This window comes from Aethalodelphis obliquidens, unplaced genomic scaffold, assembly GCF_003676395.1.
Source record: "Aethalodelphis obliquidens isolate GAN/ISIS:26980383/991018 unplaced genomic scaffold, ASM367639v1 scaffold59, whole genome shotgun sequence".
Taxonomy (NCBI): Eukaryota; Metazoa; Chordata; class Mammalia; order Artiodactyla; family Delphinidae; genus Aethalodelphis; species Aethalodelphis obliquidens.
Genome location: NW_020838003.1, coordinates 10440065 through 10465032, shown reverse-complemented (window position 1 = coordinate 10465032; position 24968 = coordinate 10440065). Strand labels below are relative to the sequence as shown.

Sequence of the window (24968 nt, the reverse complement as noted above, 5' to 3'; positions counted from 1 at the left end):
TTTGGAAGCAGATCTTTCTGATGTGAATCCCCATGTTTTTTCCACCAGGTTAATCTTGAGCATGAATAATATACAATCTCCCTTTAAAGGGAAAAAAATATTGTGGATCCTCAGTATTGGCCTAAATAGTTTTATTTTATTAAAATATTTAATTTTTAGATGTATATAAATTCCTTATGGTTATTGCTTATATGGAAGTATAAAAGAAAAGTAAATTTATAAATGAAATATAAACAAAACTATAAAGCCAGTAAAACCAGTTAAATTTAGGGTGATGGATGATGTTGTTTTGCTGAAATGAAATCTTTCTTTGCATAGTGAATATACTATTGTGGGCCTTGGCTAGGTGTGCAGTTTTCTGTATGCTGTATATCCTATGATAACTCAACTCCTACACTACTTTTCTGTGTTTGAATGCTGCAGAGCTTTCCTCCTTAAATCACTGATTAGGTGGTTTGGCTTTCACTTGGCATAAATACATCATTTACCTTGTAAGACCCTTCTATGCCCACTCTAATTCTGGTACCATTGATGGTAGATATGAGGTGGTTATCAAGGTGATCCAGAATATACTTTTAAAAAATATATATTATTGAAATGAAAATATGAACTTCTCAAAATTTCTTCAAGACTCATGTTTTATAGTTCACTGCTCCCACCTTAGTTTGAGAAATGTAGTTCTGTACCTAGTTTTTGAGTTGTTGATGTTTGATCTTAGAAATGAAAGCTAAAATCCAAGTAGTATAGTTAACCAGATAGTGCTGGTGGTAAGCTCTAGGTACAAAAGTGTAATTCTTAAACATTCAAATGTTTCTGTCCCAACATCTGACCAATTACTCACCTATAATATGATGATAGGTCATCACCATTTTATATTAGTATGTGCAAGAATGAAAACAGTTGTTTACCAGGTTGTCCTCCACCTGTAACTAAGGGAAAGAAGAGTGTTTCAGCACTGGTAATATTCTCTAAGAAACCATTTAAAAATGTGAAAGCATAGAGCATTTATCATTTCTATCTTATATTATTTTTTATATTATATTTAACTCATTTCTTTTACTGCCCTAAATCCGTCCCTCCATTTATCTCTGTCTTGAACTAATTACTGTAATAGCCTTCTAACTGGTTTCCCTGCCTCCAGTCCAATAAAATACTGAGATGAAGTTAATCCTCCCAAAGTACAGCTGTGATCATGCCACTCTTCTGTTGATTTCTGAGGTCTGTCTGGTTAATTTCCCTCCACAAAGTTGGGAAGCAATACATATTAATTAAATGCTGATAAAAAACATAAATAAGTTTAAAACTAAGGCTTTTAGAACTTGATTTTATGAGCAGAAATGTTGGAGGCATGGAGAATGCATTGAATGTTCAATATTCTTTTCTCTCCATACCTTGAAAGGTAACCTTTCATACAGATGTGGTAAACTAAAGCTCCTCAGTCCCATTGGCTTGTGAAGATCCTCTCTTTTCTTGGAGTGGTCCTCAACACAGAGATGATGAGGTTGCATGTGCTAGTACATATCTTCCATTCCTAAGGGATAAAATTAGAGTGATGATTCATGTAACTAGATGGCCAAACCCTTTCCTGCCATGCCCACAAGCTCCTTTTGAGAGTTTCTTTTCGCATAGGCCACCATGCCCTGCATGTGACCCTGACTGAAACAGATATGGATGTCTAATCATAAAGCAGTTATCACAGTCTGCTCAGTGGCCTGTGAGGTGTGCTGGCTCCTGAACTCTGCACAGCCCATACTGCTTAGAGACTGGCCAAACGAATCAGACCTTTTCTTGTTACAAGTTTGAACTTTACTCCTACTTCCAAGGGAGACTCCTAGGTCTATAGCTCCTAGTTCCTTTTAATAGGACAAATAGGAAGACATGTTCTGCCTAATAACAGAGCTTTAAAATATATGAAGAAGCAAAAATGCATAGAAGAGGAGAAAATGACAAAGCCACAATCGTATTTGGGAATTTTAACAGCCTTTCTCAGTAATTGATAGAAAAGGAAAAAGAAAGACTATGGAAGATATGAACAACACTATCAACCAACTTGACCTAATTGACTTTTATAGGGTGCTACCCTCAGCAACCATAGAATACATGTTCTCTTCAGGTGCACGTGCAGTGTTCACCAAGATGGACCATACACTGAGCCTTAAACTAGTCTCTAAATTCCATCTACACATGATGGAAATGGTAATTACAGTCTCTGACAATAGTAGGAGCAAATTAGAAATCAATAATAAAAGGTAGAAAATCCCCAAATATTTGGGAATTAAATAGCACATTTCTTTATTTTCCATGTATCAAAGATGAAATCACAAGGACTATTAAAAAACATTTGAAGCGAATGATAATAAAAACATATTGAGATTAGTAGAATGCAGTTAAAGTAGCATTGGGGGAATTTTTAACATTAAATGTTTATTTCAGAAAAGAAGGTTTAAAATCTTTATGGTAATAAATTTGGCAACTGAGAGGAATAGACAAGTATCTTAAAAGATACAAACTATCAAATATCAGAGGTTTAAAATCAATGATCTAAACCAAGTGTTGACAGATTTTTTCTATAAAGGGCCAGATGGCAAATATTTTAGGCTTTGTAGGGTAGTGTGTGTGTGTGTGTGTGTGTGTGTGTGTGTGTGTGTTTGTGTGTGTGTGTATATATACACACACACATACACAGTGTATATATATGTATGTGTATATATATGTCTGTGTATATATATATACATATACATATGTATATATATACACGTATATATGTATATATATGTGTGTGTGTATATATATATACACACACACACACACACACACACACACATATATACTCACTCTCGCCCAACTATTTACAAATGTAAAAATCATTCTTAGCTGCAGAGAAATACATAAACAGACCGTGGGCTTAATTTGGTCTGTAGGCTATGGTTTGTCGAATCCTGATCTGTGCTTTCATCTGAAGCTTCTAGAAAAAAATCTAAAGTAAGCAGAAGGAAGGAGATAAAGGTAATAGTTAAGTAAAAAATGGACAAACTGTTGGGAAAAATCAATGAAGCCAAAATCGTTCTTGAAAAGATCAATAAAATTGAAAAATCTCCAACTAGACTGATCAGAGAAAAAAAGGAGAAAAGACAGAAACTACCAAAATGAGGATGGAAGAGTTGCTATCTCTACAGACATTAAAATAAAAGAATATTTTGTATAACTTTATGCTAATAAATTTGGCAACTTAGAGGAATAGACAGATTCCTTAAAAGATACAAACTATCAAATGTCAAAGGTCACTCAGAAAGAAAGAGATAACCCGAGTAACCCTACTCGTATTCAAGAAATAGAATTTATAGTTAAAAACCTCACAAGAAAGCTTTATGTCTAGATGGCTTTACTGGTGAATTCTAACAAACATTTTAGGAAGAAATTGTAACAATTCCATGAAGACTCTTCCTGAAAATTGAAGAGGAGTGAAGACCTCCCAACTCATTTTATTAGACTAGCATTATCCCCAGAGAGCCACTACAAAAAAACTACAGACCAGTAGTCCTCATGAGTATAGACAAAATTGATTAACAAAATATTAGCCAGTAGAATTTGGCAATATGTACAAAATATGATTTTATACAATTTTATATAATTTTGAGTGGAGTTTATTTCAGGAATGCAGAATTGGCTTAATAAAAAATCAATATAACTCCCAGACTAAAAGAGGAAAGCCATATGATTATCTCACTAGTTGTAGAAAAAAACATATGATTAGATATCCATTTATGATTATGATTGAAAAAAGAAACAACTACAAACTGGTACTATAAGTTAGCTTTCTCAACCTAATAGAGGGAATTTATGAAAAACCTACAACTAAGGGTAAGTTTGGGAACAAGGTAAAGATGTCTGCTCTTACCACTTTTATTCAACATTTTACTGTAGGTCCTAGCCAGTGCGGGCGGTAAGGTAAGGAAAAGAAACAAAAGACATGCAGATTGGAAAGGAAGAAATACTGATCTTATTCTCAGACACCATGGATTATCTTTCTAAAAAATCCTAAGGGCTCTACATCGAGATTTAGTGAGTTTAGCTAATTGTTAGCTACATGGACAATATAAAATAATCAGTTGAATCTCTGTATACTAGCAACAAACAGTTGGAAAATGGAAAAAAAAAAGACCACTTACAATGCATCAAAAAAACGTGAAACACTTAGGGATAAATTTACCAAAATATATATAGAAAGAAGACCTATACACTAGAAGTACAAAAAACATTGCTAAAATAAATAAGTAGAGAGAGATACTTTTGGGAAACAGTTTTCCCTGGGTCTTTGCATTTCTGTACTTCTTACAAGTGAGGCGGTGACAGCCCTTTTTTCTACTTTTTTTTTATTTAAAAAACTTTATTTATTTTTGTCTGCGTTGGGTCTTTGTTGCTGCGCACGGGCTTTTTCTAGTTGCAGCGAGCGAGGGCTACTCTTCGCTTTGGTGCGCAGGCTTCTCACTTCAAACTGCGCTGTTGTTGCAGAGCACGGGCTGTAGGCATGAGGGCTTCAGTAGTTGTGGCACGTGGGCTTCAGTAGTTGTGGCTTGCAGGCTTTAGAGCGCAGGCCAGTAGTGTGACAGCCCTTTTAAACAATTTTTTCCAGGATGTTTGTATAGCATAAAGCCTTGGATGATAGTTAGCGACTCCTGCTGTTGCAGAGGGCAGATTTGCTTATTGTCCAGTATAGTAAAGATAATATCGCCCTTTGGACAAAGGGCAGGTGTGCTTCAGGTTATAAATGATTCAGGTTCCTTAAGCTCAGGGTCCCTCAGTTGTGATGAAAACCTGCCTGCACAGTGTCTACCTGGGCTCCTCTCCACATCTGCCCTGTAGGACTTGGGCGCAACAGGGGAACTGATACACGCATGAAACTTATGTTCCTTGCTGTGCTTGGAGTAGTAAGTCCTGTGTCTCTGACCTAGGCCTACTGTGTTGTCCGCCAGTATCCACGAAACAGTGACAGGCTACTTTGTTAGTTTGCAAGGAGAGGCTAAAATCTCAGCCCCCTCCCAGTACTTGACAGTTTTAGCCATAAGAATGGAGTGCTGACAGAGACATGGCTTTTTGAAAGAGGAAGGATGAGGACCTTGAGGGCTGGGCTAGGGGATATTGAAAGACTCTTTGGCATCTGGCAGCAAATGCTCTCACCCAAGTGGTGGGCAAGGGTGGCAGAGGCAAGGGAAGTAGGAGCCCTTTGGTGTTCTACCTCTTAATGAATATTTAGGGGCTGAGCTGAGAGATAGCCTGAATGGTTACCTTGGTTGTTGTACACTCAACTCCATGGCCCTAGCAGAAGGGCGGTGGGGCTGTAGCTGCTGAGTCAAGGAGTCCCCAAAGCTGAGAAAATAATGTTAGAAATGAGGATCTGGGTGGATCGAAAACATTAGAAGTTTGTTTGGTTGAGCTGCAAGTGTGGGGGCTTGAAACTGTAAGTAAATGCACCGTCTGACCACTGTCTCCTTCCGTGGGGTGACCTCTCCTCCTCTTACACCTTGACTTCAGGTGTTTTAAGGAGAAAGATGAATAAGGGTTGGGCTGAGGTCTCCCTATCCTTAAGGGAGACCAGAGGCCACACCCATCTGTCTAAACGTGCTGGGGGAACTTCAGGGAGAAGAGGGAGTCAAACTTTTATGGTTGTGTTGGATGCTGACACCCAAGTCATCATCCTACCTTGTTCTATGGGGGATGGAATGTTCAGAGACAACTGACAGGCCTTGGGCAAGGTCCACGGTAGGGAAGGGAAGCTAATGTGGCACTGTGGGTGAGGCCGTTTATTGTTGTGTACTGTTATCTGGCTTCCACTGCAGAAAGTATAATTGGTGTTGATGTTTTAAAGAGCCTGTCTGTAAATGCCCTGTTCTGTAAGTGCCAGAGGGGATTCTATTGATTAGGAAGAGCCGCATCTAGAGAAGTGCTCATACTTTGGAAACCTTAGTGATTCCTCTGAGCTACAAGTTACTGTGACTGATGGTTTTGCAATATATGTAAAGAACTCATCCAACTCAACAAGAAGATAAAAAACCCAATATTTTAAAAATTTGGCAAAAGGCTTTAACACAGGCACTTTTTAAAAGAAGATACACAAATAGATAACATTCATATGAAAAGATGCTCAACGTCTTTAGTCATCTGGGAATTGCAAATTAAAACCACAATGAGGGCTTCCCTGGTGGCGCAGTGGTTGAGAATCCGCCTGCCAATGCAGGGGACACGGGTTCGTGCCCTGGTCCGGGAGGATCCCACATGCCACGGAGCGGCTGGGCCCGTGAGCCATGGCCGCTGAGCCTGCGCGTCCGGAGCCTGTGCTCCGCAACGGGAGAGGCCACAACAGTGAGAGGCCCGCGTACTGCAAAAGAAAAAAACCCACAATGAGATACCACTTCACACCCACTAGAATGGCTAAAGTTAAAAAGACCGACAAAACCAGTTGCTGGCGAGGATGTGGAGCAGCTGGGAGCCTCATGCATCGCTGGTGGGTGTACAAAATGGTACAGCTGAGCTGGGAAGTAGTTTGGCAGTTTCATGCAAAGTTAAAAATAAACTTATCTTATGACCTAGCAAGTCCACTTCTAGGTATTTATTCAAAAGAAATGAAAATATCTATCCATAAAAAACTTGAATGTTCATAGCAGTATTATTCATAATAGTCCCAAAATGGAAACAGTCCAAATGTCCATCCACAGATGAATGGATAAACAACTTGTGGTAGATTCATCCAGTGGAATGTTACTCAGCAATGAAAAGGAACTGAGCTGCTAATAAGGGTAAGAATAAAGATAAATCTTAAAAAACATACTGAGGGAAAAGGCTTATACTGTATATTCCTTTATGTCATGAGTATGTAATATATGATTCCATTTATATGAAGTTCTAGAATGGGCAAAAAGGCAACACTAATCTAGTGAGGTGATAGAACAGACCCGTGGTTGTGTAGAGTAGGATTTTGGGGTAGGAGGTTGACTGTAAAGGAGTAGACTTTTTTTTTTTCTCAATTTAAAAATACCAGTGGTAAAAATTTAAGGCAGTAAATTTTGTGATTAAAATTATGAACTTTGTGTCATAAAACATATCCTGAGTTTGAGTTCTGGCTATCATTTACTGGGTAGCTGTGTGACCTTGGGCAAATAGTTTAACCTTTCTAAGGTTTCCTCATATGTAAAATGGGGGTGATAATGATACCATATTAGAGTTGTCAGGATAGATTAAGTTATGTCAGGATAGATTAAATTAAATTATGCCATCACTGGTAGATAGTAAGTGCTCAATAATGAAGATTAATTTTGGCAGTATTAGTATTTGTCAATGCTAATAATTATAATTTGCTGTTCATGTCTGTTACTCTTAATCTTGGAATGGGTATTGCATGTTTATATTTTTTTAAAAAAGGGAAAAGAAAGAATTACTGATTAGGTTCCTATGGATCTTAGACGTTCTCTGGGCAGATAACTTATTTAGTCAGTCATAAATATGATGAACTCTTTAATATGTGAAGATAATGGTACTGACTCCTTTATTGGAAGTTCTGCATGACCTTTGGCTGAAAGCATTGCAGTTCTGATTTGTTCGTAATCTGCTTTATTATTATTACCATTTTTTTTTCTTTATGGGGCCTAGCTGTATTCCTCTTAAATGGTTCCCTTTGTGACATTTTGAATGGCTGAGGAGGATTTGAGAATCTTCTTTCCAAATAAAGCTTTCTTTAGTATGAAGCAAATTGATCAAACTTGGGCCAGATAAGCCATTTGACCTACAGTTGCTGAGATGGATTACTCTAGAAACTCCTTTAACATTAATTTGAGTCCTTAATGGATTTTTTTTTCTTCACATCTTTATTGGGGTATAATTGCTTTACAATGGTGTGTTAGTTTCTGCTTTATAACAGAGTGAATCAGTTATACATATACATATGTTCCCATATCTCTTCCCTCTTGCATCTCCCTCCCTCCCACCCTCCCTATCCCACCCTTCCAGGCGGTCACAAAGCACCGAGCTGATATCCCTGTGCTATGCGGCTGCTTCCCACAAGCTATCTACCTTACGTTTGGTAGTGTATATATGTCCAGGCCTTTCTCTCGCTTTGTCACAGCTCACCCTTCTGCCTCCCCATCTTAATGGATTTTTATAAATGGTTTAGTAACCTCATTTTAGGACCTCGCTCACTGGAGATTTGAATATGTTTTCTAAAATCTGTTTATATTTAAATCTTTATTTCCTTGTGCAAATCAGCAGTTTTCAAGTTTGTCGGTAGGAAAAAGAAAAACAAAACCCATAACTGGGAAGAAGTAAGATGATCAGACATGTCAAAGATTAAAAGGTTTTATTTATGAGCAGGAACTGGAAAGGAGTTTCCTGTAATTATGTGACTTAGTGTTGCCTGAATGCAGTATACTTTTGGGTTGAGACATGGCGAATGAGAATGTTTGCTTTTAGTTTTGTGTCCCATATGACTTATATTTCAGATTCTTGAATGTTGAGGATTTGTTAAAATGGTTTAACCCAAATATGCATCAGGAATGTCCTTCATTCAGTTATACATAAGTAAAAATTTTTGTTTTGTCATTTGCATTTTTCTTGAATAATTTTTTTTCTTCTCTTAAATCTGTTTTGAAACCTAGTAATTTATTCATTTTTCAAATTTTATTGCAGTGCCTGATCAACTTTCTAGCAGGAGAACGATCATGGAGGTGGTGCCAGCTGAGGTGAATAGTTTGCTTCCAGAGGAGATAATGGACACTGGTATAACTTTAGTGGATGATGATAGTATTGAGGCTGTTATTGTTTCATCCCCAATTCCCATGGAGACAGAACTGGAAGAAATTGTCAACATAAATTCTACTGGTGACTCTACAGCCACGCCCATTTCCACGGAACCAATAACAGTGTACAGTAACCACACTAACCAAGTTGCAGTGAATACCACAATTACTAAAGCAGATTGTAATACCACGGTGAAACCAGCTTTTCCAAGTGGCCTTCAAAAACTTGGTGCTCAGACTCCTGTGACTATATCAGCCAATCAGATTATTTTAAACAAAGTATCACAGACACCTGATCTTAAACTTGGCAATCAGACCCTTAAACCAGATGGACAGAAGTTAATTTTAACAACTTTGGGCAAGTCTGGTTCACCAATTGTTTTAGCACTACCCCATAGCCAACCCCAGGCTCAGAAAGTTACAACTCAGGCCCAGTCAGGAGATGCTAAGTTACCACTGCAGCAAATTAAAGTAGTTACCATTGGAGGGAGGCCAGAGGTGAAACCTGTCATTGGTGTCTCAGCATTGACCCCAGGAAGTCAACTGATTAATACTACAACTCAGCCCTCTGTGTTACAGACCCAACAGTTAAAAACAGTACAGGTAAAAAAAAAAAAAAAAAAAAAAAAAAAAAAGGGCGCTTACTAGTTAAAATGCATGTTAAATTGATTCATAGTTGCGTGTGTAGGGTGATTAAATGCATAGTTGTTACTGAATTCTTTTGAATGTTGCTTTTAGTAATTGTGTGGTTTTTTTTGTAAAGTTTGATATGTGCAATGCTTTTGAAAATTTCTGCCAGAGAACTTAGAACTTAATTTTGGTTAAATTCCAATTTAGTGTATTTATAGCTTTTTACTCATTTTAAAACAATTTTATTCTCAGTAGTAGTTTGAGTACAAGGATGTTCTGCTGGTATAAAGATGCCAGAGTTGATGTCAGGCTGTCAAAAAATCATTCAGACATGATATTTTCAGCTAACAGATGGCCAGAGTCTAGGAAAACTTGCTGCTCTGAGAAACCCTTCAAGCCAGCAGTAGTGCATACCAGCCAGTGTGTGCCTCTTCTTTGGAATTTACTGTCCATTGCATCGCTCATGTTTGCAATGTAGAAAGGCAGTGCCATGTGATGGAAGGTTTAGAATTGGACCAACTGGATTTCAGTCTCTTCTCTGCTGCCCTCCCAGCTGCGGAACTTTGGATAGGCTACTTATTTTCTCTGAGTTTTTGATTTTAGCTGTAAGATGGCTATTTGATCGTGATGAAACACATAAGAAAAGATAACTCTTTGGTATGGTTCTCAAAACATTGAGAATCCTTCAAAATGGTACCCATTGTTAGTATGAATAGAAACCTAAGATAGAAGGTTATAAGAACATATGTTAAGTATTTTTTCATGCCCAATAGGCCTTTTTAGGTCACCACTGCTCTTAGAAATACAATGATCCACTTAAGACCACAAATGCATTTCCTGTTTGAAAGAGTTGGATTTTAGAAAGAAGGCATGAGTTAGAGAAATAAAGCAGGTGTATAAGGAAGGAGGAAGGTTTGGGGAACTGTCCACTCTCAGCTGATGTTAGAAATATTGTTTTGGTTATTATGTCGACAAAATAGTTAGAAACTTATTTTTCACAGGCTTTTTATTTAAGAACTTCATAAGATTTCTCAAACTTTATAATTTGTCCATGTCCCTTCTGCCACTATTAAACATTTAGTGCTCTTTCTTGTTCATTATCATCTCTCACTTAATTCTGACTTCCTTTTACTTTTTTTGGTGAGGATCTCTTGAATGAGATATCCTATCACCATCAAGCACCTTGTCCTCAGCTTGTTTTTTAATCAGTTTTAAAACTTGTTTTTATTGGTTTACCAGAGTTTATCTGGCTTTGGGGATATGGATCATAACCATGTTCGCAAGATACTGTAAATGTAAATCAGAATGTCATTTTTTTTTCATTTACAAGAGCAATGTATACATACTATTTGTAAGACCAGTTTACTTGTATCCACTAGTTTTCTACTATAATCCCCTAAGTACCAACAATAAAAACAAAGACTGGGGTCTAATTCTTATAACTTCTCTTCTTGTCCTTACTTTTACAAAATCTGATTCTATTTATTTAAAAAGACTTCTATTTAAAAACAAAAACAAGGGCTTACCTGGTGGCGCAGTGGTTGAGAGTCCACCTGCCGATGCAGGGGACACGGGTTCGTGCCCCGGTCCGGGAGGATCCCACATGCCGCGGAGCGGCGGGGCCCGTGAGCCATGGCCGCTGAGCCTGCATGTCCGGAGCCTGTGCTCTGCAAAGGGAGAGGCCACAACAGTGAGAGGCCCGCGTACCGCAAAATAAATAAATAAATAAAATAAAAACAGAAACAAAAGAAACCCCATTTAGAATATTGTTCTACTTGTCCAGTTATTTTTAGGCAACTAAATCTTTTCAACTCAAGAGTAGCCTATAAAGCTCTGAAGCACTGAAGCACAGAAAAAACAAACAAAAAGCTACACATCTATCTGTATCCATTTTGGGCAACAGAATATTTGGTTTACTTTTACATGGTGTGTATGATCCCCTGATATTTTCCCAGACGGTTCTCAGCATTGTCTTAAGTTTAATCAGAGTATTGAAACTTATTAGGGTGTGGACAATAGGAAAGGGTGGAAGAAGGAGACCCATCTCCAAAGGTGACAGTTGAGGCCAGAGGCAGTAACAAAGAGGTATAGTTACACTTAGTTACAGATATATAAACACTTTCCTGTGTTTCTTTTGCGTAGTATATAAGAATAATAGATAATTAGCCATATGGAACAACATAACTCCTTATTAGTTCCTGAATCTGTATAACACAGTGCCCAAAATTACTGCATGTATTATTTGATCACATCTTTGGCAGTCTTATTTGTAAATTTCCTTCTTTGATTCATTTTTGTCTTAATCTGCTAATTAGATACATTTGTTAAAAAATGATCCTTTGGGCTTCCCTGGTGGCGCAGTGGTTGAGGGTCCGCCTGCCGATGCAGGGGACACGGGTTTGTGCCCGATCCGGGAAGATCCCACATGCCACAGAGCGGCTGGGCCCGTGAGTCATGGCCGCTAAGCCTGCGCGTCTGGAGCCTGTGCTCCGCAACGGGAGAGGCCACAACAGTGAGAGGCCCGCATACTGCAAAAAAAAAAAAAAAAAAAAAAGAAGATCCTTTATGCTCTGTTTTATTTAATAAAGTAAATTTGTTCTAGGGTAGTTTAGAATTCATAATGCAAAAAGCCTGGTTCCTTGACAGAATTGGAAATCCTTATTTTCAGCAATGCTACACTAAAGAAACAAAACCACAAGGACAAGTTGAGATTGTTCCTTTGAATAATTAATGTGCTCTTGGTCGTATTTACATTTTTTTTCCTGGTTGGTAAGTATTCATATAGTTTTATGATTGTGAAAATTAGTTAAAAATGGGGAAACACTTTAAATTCTCAAACTCTATAGCTAAGATTATCTATTTCGAGACACAGATTTCCAAGAATATCAATACCTCTACCTCTTGAGATTCTTAATACTAAGTCAATAGACAACATATTCTAACTTATTTTAGAGTTTTAGGCCTGTAAATACATTTGGGAAATATTTTCTCTGTGTGTCTCCCAAATTGCATCAGTTTTTAAAACTACAATTATGGATTTATTTGGGTATATCAGAGTTTTACAAGCTGGATATTTTTTAATATAGTAGGGAATCTCTTTGGTTCGTTTTTTTAAAAGGTGATTTGTGTTTCCTTTACATTTTGTTTTGTCAGTAATATGTTCTGAGTGTAAGAAAGTAATATATTCTAAGTGTAAGAAAATGTTATTAAGTTTAATTTATAGTTTGAGCACAAAGCTGGTATTTACTTAGTTCTGTAATCAGTTACAGCTTCTGGTATGTTTTGTCGTTTAAGTTGGTCATGTTTGTTCATTTTGAGTTATTATTTCCAATAATAGTACTTTCAGGGCCTCAATTTTCAATCTGCCAAAGATAAAATTAGTATTTAATGTCCTTCCTGCTCTGAAAGTCCATGATTTTTATCATAAACTGATAAAAAAGTCTATGATTTTTATTATTGCTAAAGGCTATGATTTTTTATCATTGCTAAATTTCTGCTTCTGACTTTTAGAAAAAGCTGTGCCTTGCATACATTGCAATTTCAGTATAAGGACATTGGTAACTCTACCTTCCTTGACTTGTGGAGAATTTTAGTTTAGGGCAACAGTGTACCGTGTATAACGTAAAAGCAGAGATGAATAAAACATAGACCCTCCCTTCAAACAATTTGTAGTCTAGTAAAGTGTATTTTAGTAAATAATATTTCAGAGGCTTCACCTTTAGAATAGTCTGTGTTTTGCCAAACATGTCTCTTTGTATCCTAGGGTGTTAACTTGTGCAGTTCCTTATTTATCTGCCCCTGATCTATAGATCTAAAGTTGAAGATATAATCATGAGCCTATCTTTTATGTGTATTTATATTTTGCTTCCAGGGGCCAATGAAATTATATTTATCATTTGCACTATGCTTTCTTAACATACTCTACTCCATCTTTTTATTATTGAATAATTAGCTATTTGGAAAAGGATATTGCTGTGCCATATTTGTGTTTCATTATTATTATTAAATGGTTATTTTAAACATTACTATTGAACATTAAACATTATTTTTACAAATTAATTTGTTTTTCATTATATGCATATGTCCCAGAGACTAAAATAAGAATTTGCAATAAAATCCAAAGGTATTGTTGTATAATGGCCTAAGGATGTGATCATATTAGTATTTTGGTGAATGGCTGCATTTTAAATGTTTTTAACGTCAGTACTTAGATATGTTTTGTTAAATGAGCTGGTTTCACATGTACTTCTGTATATCAATCTTGTCTAATTTTGATTGAATAGGTGTTTCATAGAAACAATGGTCTTTATAGTTATTTATATATTTCAGATTGCGAAGAAACCTCGAACTCCAACCTCTGGTCCAGTAATCACGAAGCTGATTTTTGCAAAACCAATTAATAGTAAAGCAGTTACAGGACAGACAACTCAAGTACCAGCCATTGCAGGTTATATTTCTTTATAGTTTGTTTAGCTAAATATTTACCTTCCTTTTAGGTTTAAAAAAGGCTGTTCTACTACCTTGAAATGTTTTAGTGCTTATTACTGTAAATCAGACTGGTTAGTAAGAAATGTTACACCTATTAAATGTGTCCTTCAAGCAAAATGCCTTATCTCAAAATCAGTCCATTACTTTATCCTCTTTGGTTTTTGGTATACCTTGAAAGTAGTGAAGTCTCAGACTCTGATAATACTAGCTAACATTTACATAGTGTTTGCTACGGCTTCCACACTATTCTTAGCTCTTTACATAGAGTGACATATATAATCCTCTGGCAATCCTATGCGGTAGGTACTAATAACATCCCCATTTTGCCAGTGTGGAAACAGAGGCACTCAGCTAGTAAATGGCCAAGTTGGAATTTGAATCCAGCTAATGCTAGAGCACATGCTAATAAATCTGTTAGGTTTAAAGTAATATATGTGAGAGTATCGTATTTCATGGTTTCTGTTTGAATTTTTGGTTTCCGTATTTTAATATTCTCTGTATGCAGTTCTCTATGAAACAGAAAATTATCACAATGATAATAATTACTTAAGTGAGAACAGAATTTTAGTTATATTACTTTTACCAGCAAATTCCTCAGCATGGCCCAATTATTTTATTATATACTTTTAAGATATGTCATCACTAATAACACCTCAGAAATCTTGACTTTGAGTATTTCACTCTTTATTATTCTAGTTGATCTGCCTTTGTACTTCCAATCTAGTAATTCTTTCACTTTGAAATCTCTGATCCATTAACTCTTCCACTTTCTCATTAATAATCCCTTTCCAGTCCTCAAATTCTTCCTTACTCAGCATGGAGTTCATGACCCATCACTACTGCTCCCAGAAAACACCATTGATTCTCTTTTCACTCTCTCTTTCTATAATGGCTTGGTTAAGTCCAGCTCTCTTCTTGCCTGGCAAGCACCTCAGTACTTCTGGAGAAAATCACACAGCTGTGGTGACTGGTCTTTAATTCAGAGCTATACTAACATTACTTCTTTCACCATTTAGGAGCTCATTTTAAATTTCCATTGTTCTAATAGCTTATGGAAGCACCTCTGGGTGGTAGACTTTGACTAGAGACTTTCAAATGCTAATTACCCATTTCTAGAATGTGTATTCTTGATGAAGGTACTTCAAATGTTAATTAACCATCCCTGGGATATGTATTAAAACCACCTCCTACTGTCTTTGATAAATTTACAGACAGTATAGCAGTAGGCAACTCTGAAATCAGTGGCAGTGAAATGATCATTTTCCTAGGCTTTGAATTATAATATATAGGGAGGCTTCTCTGTTTAGCAAGTGAGAGAAGGAATGAGGAGATTGTAGTTTGAGGGCAGTGTTGGGTGAGTGAATGTTCTTTTTCTTTTGGCCTTCAGTAGAGATTTGGGATGGTATAGGATGCTCGTATCTAGAGGGCTGTCATGGGAGATAGGCGTGGCCCCAGAGGAAAAACTGGAAAGGGTTTGGATTTCGAGCTGCTTCAGGAAGTGGGCTTTAGTTGGCTGAAAGTGAGGAAGGCTTGGATATGTTGATGATAAAGGGACCACCAGACCCTTAGGAGTTTGGGTGAGTAGAGGTGGTTTACGAGGAGGGGTGTCTCAGTGCCATGTTCTCTACTGCTTTTGAGTTTGAGAGAATTCCTTAAAACTTTTAATTATGTAGGGGCGAAGGGGAGCTGTATGCGAAAGAATTGTGGTTTTGCAGAAGTGTCTGAGTGAATATTTGGTAATGTCAAGATTTCACCTCTCTTACATTTGACTATAATGGATTTCATTGCTGGGTCTTTGGGTGATTTACAGTGTGTTGCACACTGATCATAGCTTCACCTTTTAATTACAGACAGACTTATTAGCCCTCCCAAAATACATAGAGATAGACTTCTATTAAATTTCACTAGAATTTGTTGGCATTAAGTTCAGTTTGGAGGGATAATTTCTACTGTTAACTAATAGTTTGTAGCTTTTTAAATTCATGTAAGCCAAATTTTAAACCACCAAAGTAGCTCTCCTGCTGAATTGTCTTATCACAAGGAGGTTCCATTATCTTTATATTATAGCTAAGGATCTTTCAAATTACATTTAGACTGCTTTTTAATGACCTTTGGGCTTTTCATGGAAGATGGATATCTTTTTCTGTCTTTTGATCAAGATGAACTTAGTGTTTGTATAAAATCAATTTTTCTAAAATGCAAATATGATTTTGTCACACCCTTGCTTAAATTTTCTTGGCCACATCCATTTCTTGGCCTTAATCCTTCAGGAATAAGTTCAGATGCCAGAGCTTTCTTAGCATTAAAGTCATTTATTATATAACATATACCTTTTTCATTTTCAGCTTGTATTAGCTCCAGACCTACTGATGTAACTTATTTCAAGAGATCACCAAATGGCCCATGTTCTCTCAGAACTTAGGCCCTTGGCACTGTTGCTTTTACCTGAAATGACTTTTTTTGCTTTCCTTATGGCTGACTCATCCATTTTATCTTTGGATTATCTCCACCTGTCTTGGAAGTTTTTGATCCCTGGGTTTAGTTAGGTTCTCTTTTCTCTGACCATCTCCTATATATTTCCATAAAACTTGGTTATACCTACCAAATACTTAACTTAAATCAGACTTCTGTTAAATTTCACACTGGCTTTTAATGTTTCCATTAGTCATGGTATATTGTAATACTTGGTTTCCTTGTCTGTCTGTCTCCCCTGTTGTCTGTCTGTCTCCCCTATTACACTTAAAATTTTTCTTAATAGTAATTTTGGATTTTGTTTGCCATCTAGTTTTTAAAGATTATTTTTTAAAAAATTATGATAAATACACATAACATAAAGTTGACCATTTTAACCACTGGTGGCATTAAGTACATTCATGTTGTTGTGCAACCATCACCACTGTCTGTCTCTAGGACTTTTTTCGCATTGCAAAGCTAAATCTTTGTCCGCATTAAACAATAACTTCCCAATTCCTTCCTTCCCCCAGCCCCTAGCAGAGACTGTCTCTATCAATTTGACTTTTCTATGTATCTCGTATAAGTGGAATCGTACAGTATTTGTCCTTTTATGACTGGCTTTTTATGACTCTCCAATACCTAGCACAGTTTCTAGCACATAGATGTGGTTCGGTGAATGTGTATTGTTGAGTGAATATGTGTATCACGGAGGCAGTGTGGTGTATGGGAGGAGCTATTAGGAGACTTGGGTTTTAGTTATGGGTCTTCTATTCATTTTCTCTGTGATCTTGGGTAAATATATTTTCTGTTCATCTTACTCCTTTCTGTAAAATGTTGATAACAATCACTTCACATGACTTTTGAGATGGTTAAATGAGGTACAGAGGTCCTCATTATCAGGTCCTCATTATCAGAGCTCCCAAGGTACAAGGTTGCTGCTATAGCAGAGCAAACTCCATCAATGTGAAAATATTCACTAATGAATTAATCTCTTATAGAATTAGTCCTGGCTCAGATAAGCTAGCTCTCTGCCCCCAGCCTGTCCCATCTGTAGCTTTTTGGTTATGTCTCTTTTGATTCTTGGAGAATACCTGACAGTAGAGTGTAAAATGCTTTGCAAATTGATTTCAAGGTGAAATTGTATAACTTGTATACTTTCTTGAATCTGTCTGCAGAGTCAAGGATAAACAGGGATTTGGAGATTAATCAGGAGAAATGCTATCTGGATGAAAAACAAGTGGCCCTTCAAAAAAGAATAATTTGAATTTTAAAGGATATAGAGGGTTCTTGGGAAAATTGATGAAATCCTAAAATATTTTGGCAGAAATAATCTTCTGTATCATCCTGTTGCGCCCATCAAACAGAGTCTGTCATTGTAATGTCATTACTAATTTTCAGAAGAATCCTCTCCCCCTCAAACAGTTCATTCTAAGAGATAGTATAGTTGTAATTATAAACTGAATTTTTGTTAAATATAAGCAAAAAAAGTTTTAGTTTTAGGGGTTTTTGTTGTTGTTATTTACAGTGAAATTTTTGTCCTTGTTTTAAATGTAATTCACTTTAACTGGCCTTTTTCTGGTATCAGTTATCCTCACTCAGGAATAGAGGATTTTTATATGTATGTTTTCTGAAATGTATGTAATGCTTAACAAATAAGAAATTATAGTAATAACTGTAAATGATGATCATTTTATGAAAATGTGTCTTTATTGGTAGTTTCTTTTCTTAAAATAATGGTTCTTGGGGCTTTAGGCTTATCCCAGAGGTATTAGTTTTGGAAACCAGAACAGACAAACATGCTACTTCAGGCAGGCTCCACATTTGAGGGTGCCCTTCTAAAAATATTTGATATAGATTCATTTAGTTTATATAGAATTGACTTATTTAGTTATGATGTAATTCAGCCTAAAAAAACCCTAGCAAAACTCTCAACTGAAATTCATTAAGGAATATGTCAATAATATAAAATGTAATCGTGTACTAAAAGAAATTGAAAAAATATATTTAAAATATTTTTAAAATTCATGTGTCAGACAAAACTTGATTCATCTTTAAAAAAAAATACGTTTACTGTCACATTGTTATTAGAAAAAAAACAGCCTTGAAACTCTTACATGCTAGTTCTCTATTTTTGCTTGAAGGGTAAGACCCTTTTTTTTTTCTCTTTTTCCCTTTTTCTCTTCCTCTCTCCCTCTCTCTTTCATCTCTGACTGTATCTGTAAGTTAAATCATAGCATCTAAAGGGATTTTAGAGATAATTTAGTTATCTACCTTCTCTATTTCTTGAGTGCTTGGAGTTCCTCTTCAGCCAGTGGATTTGATTATCCAGCATCTGTTTTTGAACACCTTCAGTGAGTAGAAACTCACTCATATAGAAACAGTCGTTTCAATTGGAAATTTTTGTTAGAAGTTCTTTCTTACTGCTTAACTAAAAATTTTCTGTTTATATTAGTGTGTGCATCTGATGGATACAGAGTGGTTCTAATCCTTCAACTTGACAGCATGGATCAATCAGGACAGTCTTGGTTCTCTGCCATAATAAACAGTCTTTAAATCTCAGAAATTTAAGAAAACACAAATTTTATTTTGTATTCATACTTCATGGTTATCTACATGTCTACTGTGGGTTAGAAAGGGGGCTATTCTCATCATGGTCACTCAAGGACCCCGGCTGATGGAGGAGCCACCATCCAGACGCAGTGAGGAAAAGAGAGCTTTGGAAGGTCTTGCGTAGGCAGTAAATGTTCTGACCCAGAAATGACACACATCACTTCTATTCATAATTTGTTGGTCAGAACTAGTCATATGGCCCTAATCTAACCACAGGGAGCTGCAGGGACGGGTAGGAAGGGCAGTCCTGCCGTGTGCCCAGAATGGAAGGGGAGGAGGTCGGCGCCAGAATGCTGAATGGCAGCATCACACAGTCTTTCAGGAATTTGGAGCTGTGTCATGTCTTTGTATTCCTCTCTCACCTAGGACAAAAATTCCTAATATTTCAACTCCTTGTGATATGATTTCCAATTCTGTAAGCCATCCAGACACACTATAGTTTTTCTGTTTTGTCCCTGAAGGATATTTCCAGAAGGGAACACAGCATTCTTGTTGGAATCTGGCCAGGACAGCTAGAAGAATTTTTTTTCCCCTTTTTGGCAGACTAAAATGAGACAGTATTAAACCAGTGTTTAAGTTAGTTCAGTGACTATCTGTTTTATAGATGTGGACTTAAATTGTATCCTGAATGGTTTCAGTTCAAAGAGAAGAAGCTGAGGTATAGTAGAGAACAGAGACTGAAGTTTAAGACTTGGATTCAAGTCCTAACTTTGAGGAGCTGTGTTACACAGGACTTGTTCCTTAGTTGTCCTGAGCCTATTTTCTTATAGATATAACCTAACAGTATAGATGAGGGAATTCCCTGGCAGTCCAATGGTTAGGACTCCGCACTCTCACTGCCGAGGTCTCGGGTTCAGTCCCTGGTTGGGAAACTAAGATCCCACAAGCCGAGCGGTGTGGCCAAGAAAACAGACAAAACACAAAGCAGTATTGATGAGAATGTGAGCAGAAGTGTTTTTGTGGACTTTCATAAGGTGGTATTAAGATACTAAGTGTTACTAAGAAGCATTGTTTTGTTTCCTTCTGCCTAGGTTCACCATAGTTCATTAGACCTACTTAAGTGTTTCAGTTCATAAGTGGCTGCGTATGAAATATTGAACATATATATACTACAGTCCTTGTGGGTATAAATCATCATCAAATACATTTTTATACGATTATTGAAAAGAGTCAAACTGATGTGCTGCCTCTCATTTGCAGGTAGGGTTCTTTCACAGTCTACTCCCGGGACTCCATCAAAGACCATAACAATATCTGAAAGTGGTGTTATTGGATCAACTTTAAATTCTACAACACAGACACCAAATAAAATAGCCATCTCACCTTTGAAATCGCCAAATAAGGTAAAAAAAAAATTAGCCACAAAGGCCAAGTATTGTGATTAATGACTTTATTTTCTCACTAGTCACTTCAGATACTTCAGTTTTAATATATTCCTAAAGAGTTAATAGGTATTTGGTAAATATCGGATTAATTTAGTAATCAAGGATGTATGACAGATAAAAAACTTACCCTGAACGCATAGTTACACAGTTATAATTTTGCATGCTAAGATTATTTTAATGGCCCTTGTGAATGTGGGTACAACATAAATCTTCTGAATGAGGTGCATTATGTAGGTGTTTGGTTCCTCTTCAGTTAATACTTGTGCAAAATTATTGTCTTTGGGTCAGTCACATATGTAGTGACTCTATAAATATAAAATGTTAAATGTAACTTTTTTAAAAATAAAATATTTGGTGCCTTCTGCTTAAGCTGTCCTTGATTTTATGGAGAGCTGAGCTTTTGCTGGTAACAGAGTATCCAGAGTACTAGAAATTGCCATCAAATGCTGGTGATCATATTAATTCGGGTTTTTAGGCTTAACACAGCTCATTCAGAGCATCTGAAAGCTTGTCTTAATTTATTTTCTTTTTAAGGGGGCAAAGTACCTATCATTTTAGGTCAAGTTAAGTAGTCTTAGCTCACTTTCCTAAAACATACAGATGTCATTATACCAGCATAAAATTTTGGAACAAGTATGCTTTAAAGGACATATTCAGGTGGAAAGCCAAGCATCATTATTCTGTAAGGTGCCACCCTTGCGATTCTGGAAACACACTGCCCTTTGTACCTGCCTTTTTCCTTAATTTGCTACTATTCATGAGTAGAACAAACATTAAACGTTTGCCTTACATTTTTTAAAAGTCTAACTGTTGGTTTCTGTTTTAATGAGACTTGACTCTAGTGTATAAATACGATGTCTGTTACAGTTTATTAAAATGGGATTCTACCTGCATGATAATACAGATAATTATCTACTTAAATGGAATGAATTCAACAGATATTTGAGTGCTTACTATGTGCTCTGCATAGTGATAGGCACTGGGGATAAAAGCATGAATAAGAAGTTTTAAATTTCAGGTAGTTCAGTAGGGAAGTTAGAGTTAAACATTAAGAATTGCCCTACAGAATCATAACGGTCACAGGTGGATTGAAGAGCCCTGTTGTGTCTGTCAGAGGAGGTTTATACAAAGGGTGCTATTCCTGAAAGGTCTTAACCTTAAAGGTGGTTCAGGCCTTAGCTATGGGTGAGCATAGGAGGTTTCCAAATTGAGATAATACTTTACACAAAAGTGTAAAAGCGTGGCCCCTTGTAAAAGGGTAGTGTAGGGAGCTACCTTTCTTTGGTAGTGTGAGAGCCAAGGGTGCTAAAGTTAGATAGAAGGTTTCATTACCCTCAGGGGAGTTTGGATTTTATTGTTCTTAAAGACTTTCTGTGACTTCCCATTGCTTCTAGGACAGTGGTTCTCAACCTTGTCTGCACGTTGGAATCACCTGGGGAGCTCTAATAAATACCAATGCCTGGTTCTTATCCCTGAAGACTCTGTTTTAATTGGCCTGGAGTTTGGCTTGGTATCAGGATTTTTTAAGGCTAAGTGATTCTAATGAGTAGCCTAGATTAAAAACAACTGCTCTAGGATAATATGAGATTTGCATTTCAAAAAAGATGACTCTGTAGCATAATGAAAGATAGTTTGGAGGAAGGTAAGCCTGGATTCTAGAAGAGACCAGTTAGGTTAGTTATTCTCAACCTTGGCTACACTTTGGAAGCACGTGGAGACCTTTCGAAAAAACTCATGGCTGACCTCCACCTGATCCCACTTAAATCAGTCTCTAGGCTGGGGCCTAAGTATTAGATTTAATATTTAAAAATTTTAAAGTATAGGCCAGGGTAGAGAATCACTAAATTAGATTATTTTAGTACTTCACATTTGAGCTAGACTAGTAGCTAAGGGGTTAGGAAGAAGAGATGTGTTGAAAGAGGTGTAAGACATAATGACTGGATATCAGGGTATAGGGAGGGGAGAACCTAAGGGATGACTCCTAGACTCCTAACCTGAAGAACACAGTAGTGGTGGCACTGTGGGCTGGTATGTGGGCTATATCTGATGGCATACAAATAAGAACTAGCTTTATTTTTCTCTTATCCTTGACTTTAGCCATGTCATGTTGAATCTTCCTTCTCTGGCTCTTGACAAGACGTCATTTTTACTATAAGAACAAGCCTTATTTTGATGATTAAATTCAAAGGTATGAAAAGTCTACTCCAAACCTTACATCTAGTTGAATGGATGTAACTCAGACCTAATCATGACTCAGGGACCATGCAGTAGAGGAGTATTATCTGTTTCTTCACTCTTCTACTTCTTCCCTCTTTCTGCTTTTGGCTTCTGATTGGAAGGAAAATTAGAAGAGAAAGGACAAAGTTTTATGTGACTGGGACTGTTGTAATCCAACTGCCAGTGTTCTCTGTGTGACAGGTGTCCAAGTGTGGCCTTTTACAGTTGTGCATTTAGGATGGTTTTTGGAGGCCCCCGTGGTATGCCCACATTGCCCAGGTCCCTTTTATGGTGCACACTCCAGCTACAGTTGGCAGGCCTCTAACTATCTCTTCCCTCCTGTAGTCTACCTACAGCCTGTTACTGCTGAGTCTCCTTCCTCAAGAAGGCACATGTCTTTGGCCTACCGAGATGCTTTAGCCCTTCTGCAGCATCTGTTGTATTTGGCTAATGGGAAACCTATAGAACCCAGTGGTAGAAATGTAGCTCATCTAACTGCTGTCCTCTGAGTCCTTGCTCTGCCGTTTTGAAGCTCCATCCAACTTCTTGCTTTCAGAATTCTCCAGGCTGGGACCAGTTTCTGTGTTCACATATGGCCTAAACTCCTGGGGATATGTCAGGTTCTTTTGGGCTTTTAAGAGTTTCTTTATCTCAGTATGTTGCCAGCCAAAGATTCAGATGTCAATTTCCCTTCTTGTAGTTATCACCCAGTCTGTCCCAGAGGTTTTCTTGGAGAACCCCTGCTTTTGTTCTCACTAAGGTTGTAAAGCCCTAGCATTCTCTATGTTTATGAATTCACTTCTGTTTCTAATCTTGTTTTGTTTTGTTTCATTTTCAATAGGCGGGAGGTGGGTGATAGAGATGCTGTCTTTTAGCAACTCTGGCATGGATGTTTTGTTCTTTTTAGAGTGTAGGGGAGTTTATCATTTGTAGTTCTCAGCTTTGGGGGTTTCACTAGAGCCAAATTTTAAGATCGGAGAAAACATCCCATTATCCTTTTATACTAGAGAGGAAATACAGAAGGAATGGGTGGTTTAGGCAAAGAGATATTGTTTAGTTCTTGGAGATGTTTGTCATGGAAGTACCCACTGCTTGTCTAGAGGAGGATGTCCATTAGGAAGCTGAATATAGGCAGTAGCTAAAACTATGTGTACAGATGAACCTAACCAGGGAGCATGAGGTTTTGTGCAGAGTGAAGAGAAAAGCAGGACTGAACCACAGAATATTAAGAGTTAGTAGAAGAAAAGAGCCAATGGAAGAGAAGGAATGATAAGAGAGGAAGTATGGGAAACTTAACAAAATGAGAAGGGAGGATGGTTTCAAGAATGATGCCGGTCAACAATTTCAAATGTCATAGAAATGTCAATTAAGAAAAAGACTAAAAAGTAAGGATTTGCTGGAGATGTCCTTGCTCCCATTAATCAAAAGTGGTCAAAAGGAAAGAAACCTCAAGCACCCATTCTTCCTTCCCTGCCAGCACTCACAGTCTGACCACCATCTGCCTTGAATCTGCTGGGACTTCTCTCATTATTTGTTCCTATTTATACAGGGTGCCATCAAAACTCCTAGATTACCTTTCATTTCCCACATCTAATCTCCTTGAAGGTGTCAGTATCTTCTGTCCTGTTACCCACCACCCATCCCCAACTCGTAAAGTCCTTCCACTGTGCCCTATTTGGAGTTCATAAGCAAAATAATCCCCCAGTCCTCAACCTCTTTGCTGAATATTCCTTTTATTTTCTTACTCTAATGGATACCTGACTCTTCCCAATGGTACTGCTTCCCCTGCAGACCTCTTAAGTGATGACTCCTTCAGCCCGTATACCATCGAGCCTGGAAGGGGGCCTAGGGAATAAGTGTCTTCCTGGCTTGTTCTCATTACAATTTGCAGACTATACTCACTCTCTTCTCCATCTTTGAAACTAATGTTAACCAGGTTCCTTGTGGAAAGTCGGGCACGTCTAATGTCTTCTCAATTTACTTGATATTGTAGTTGTCTTTTGGGGCAGATTTCTTCCATTATATTTATTTTCTAAATTAATCCTCAGTTTTCTTAAGTATTTATTAGACATGCAAATAAGCATTAAGCTAATGAAAGCATGATTCTGCAAGGTTTGCTTTCTTTTTACTTTAGACTTTAGTAATACTGTTATCTTCTAGTTTCGGACATTTAATGTGTCTTTTGTCCTGTAATCTTATTGTTGCGTTTTAGTATTTTTTTTTCATGGCATATTTTATTTTATTTCAGAAGTACAATGGTTTGACATTTAAAAAAATCTATCCATTTAATTCACAACATTAATAAGAAAAAATAATTACATGACAATCTCAATACATGCAGAAAAATTCTGAAAATAGCCAGCCTTCATTCTGGTTAAAACTACTTGAAACAGTAAAA

General features: G+C 37.1%; 1 protein-coding gene across 7 annotated transcripts in view; it reads left to right on the top strand.

Moving 5' to 3' along the window:
* The window catches only part of LIN54 (lin-54 DREAM MuvB core complex component), a 76191-nt gene that overhangs the window by 5082 nt on the left and 46141 nt on the right, over positions 1-24968 (top strand). For 4 of the 7 annotated variants that reach the window (XM_027087525.1, XM_027087524.1, XM_027087526.1 and 1 more), the window contains exons 2-4: positions 8677-9389; positions 13746-13863; positions 20169-20311. In XM_027087525.1, coding sequence (XP_026943326.1) covers positions 8709-9389; positions 13746-13863; positions 20169-20311 — 942 coding nt within the window. In that variant the 5' untranslated portion in view covers positions 8677-8708. The remainder of the gene's footprint in view (positions 1-8676; positions 9390-13745; positions 13864-20168; positions 20312-24968) is intronic. The other 3 variants (XM_027087529.1, XM_027087528.1, XM_027087530.1) reach the window with 1 other exon arrangement.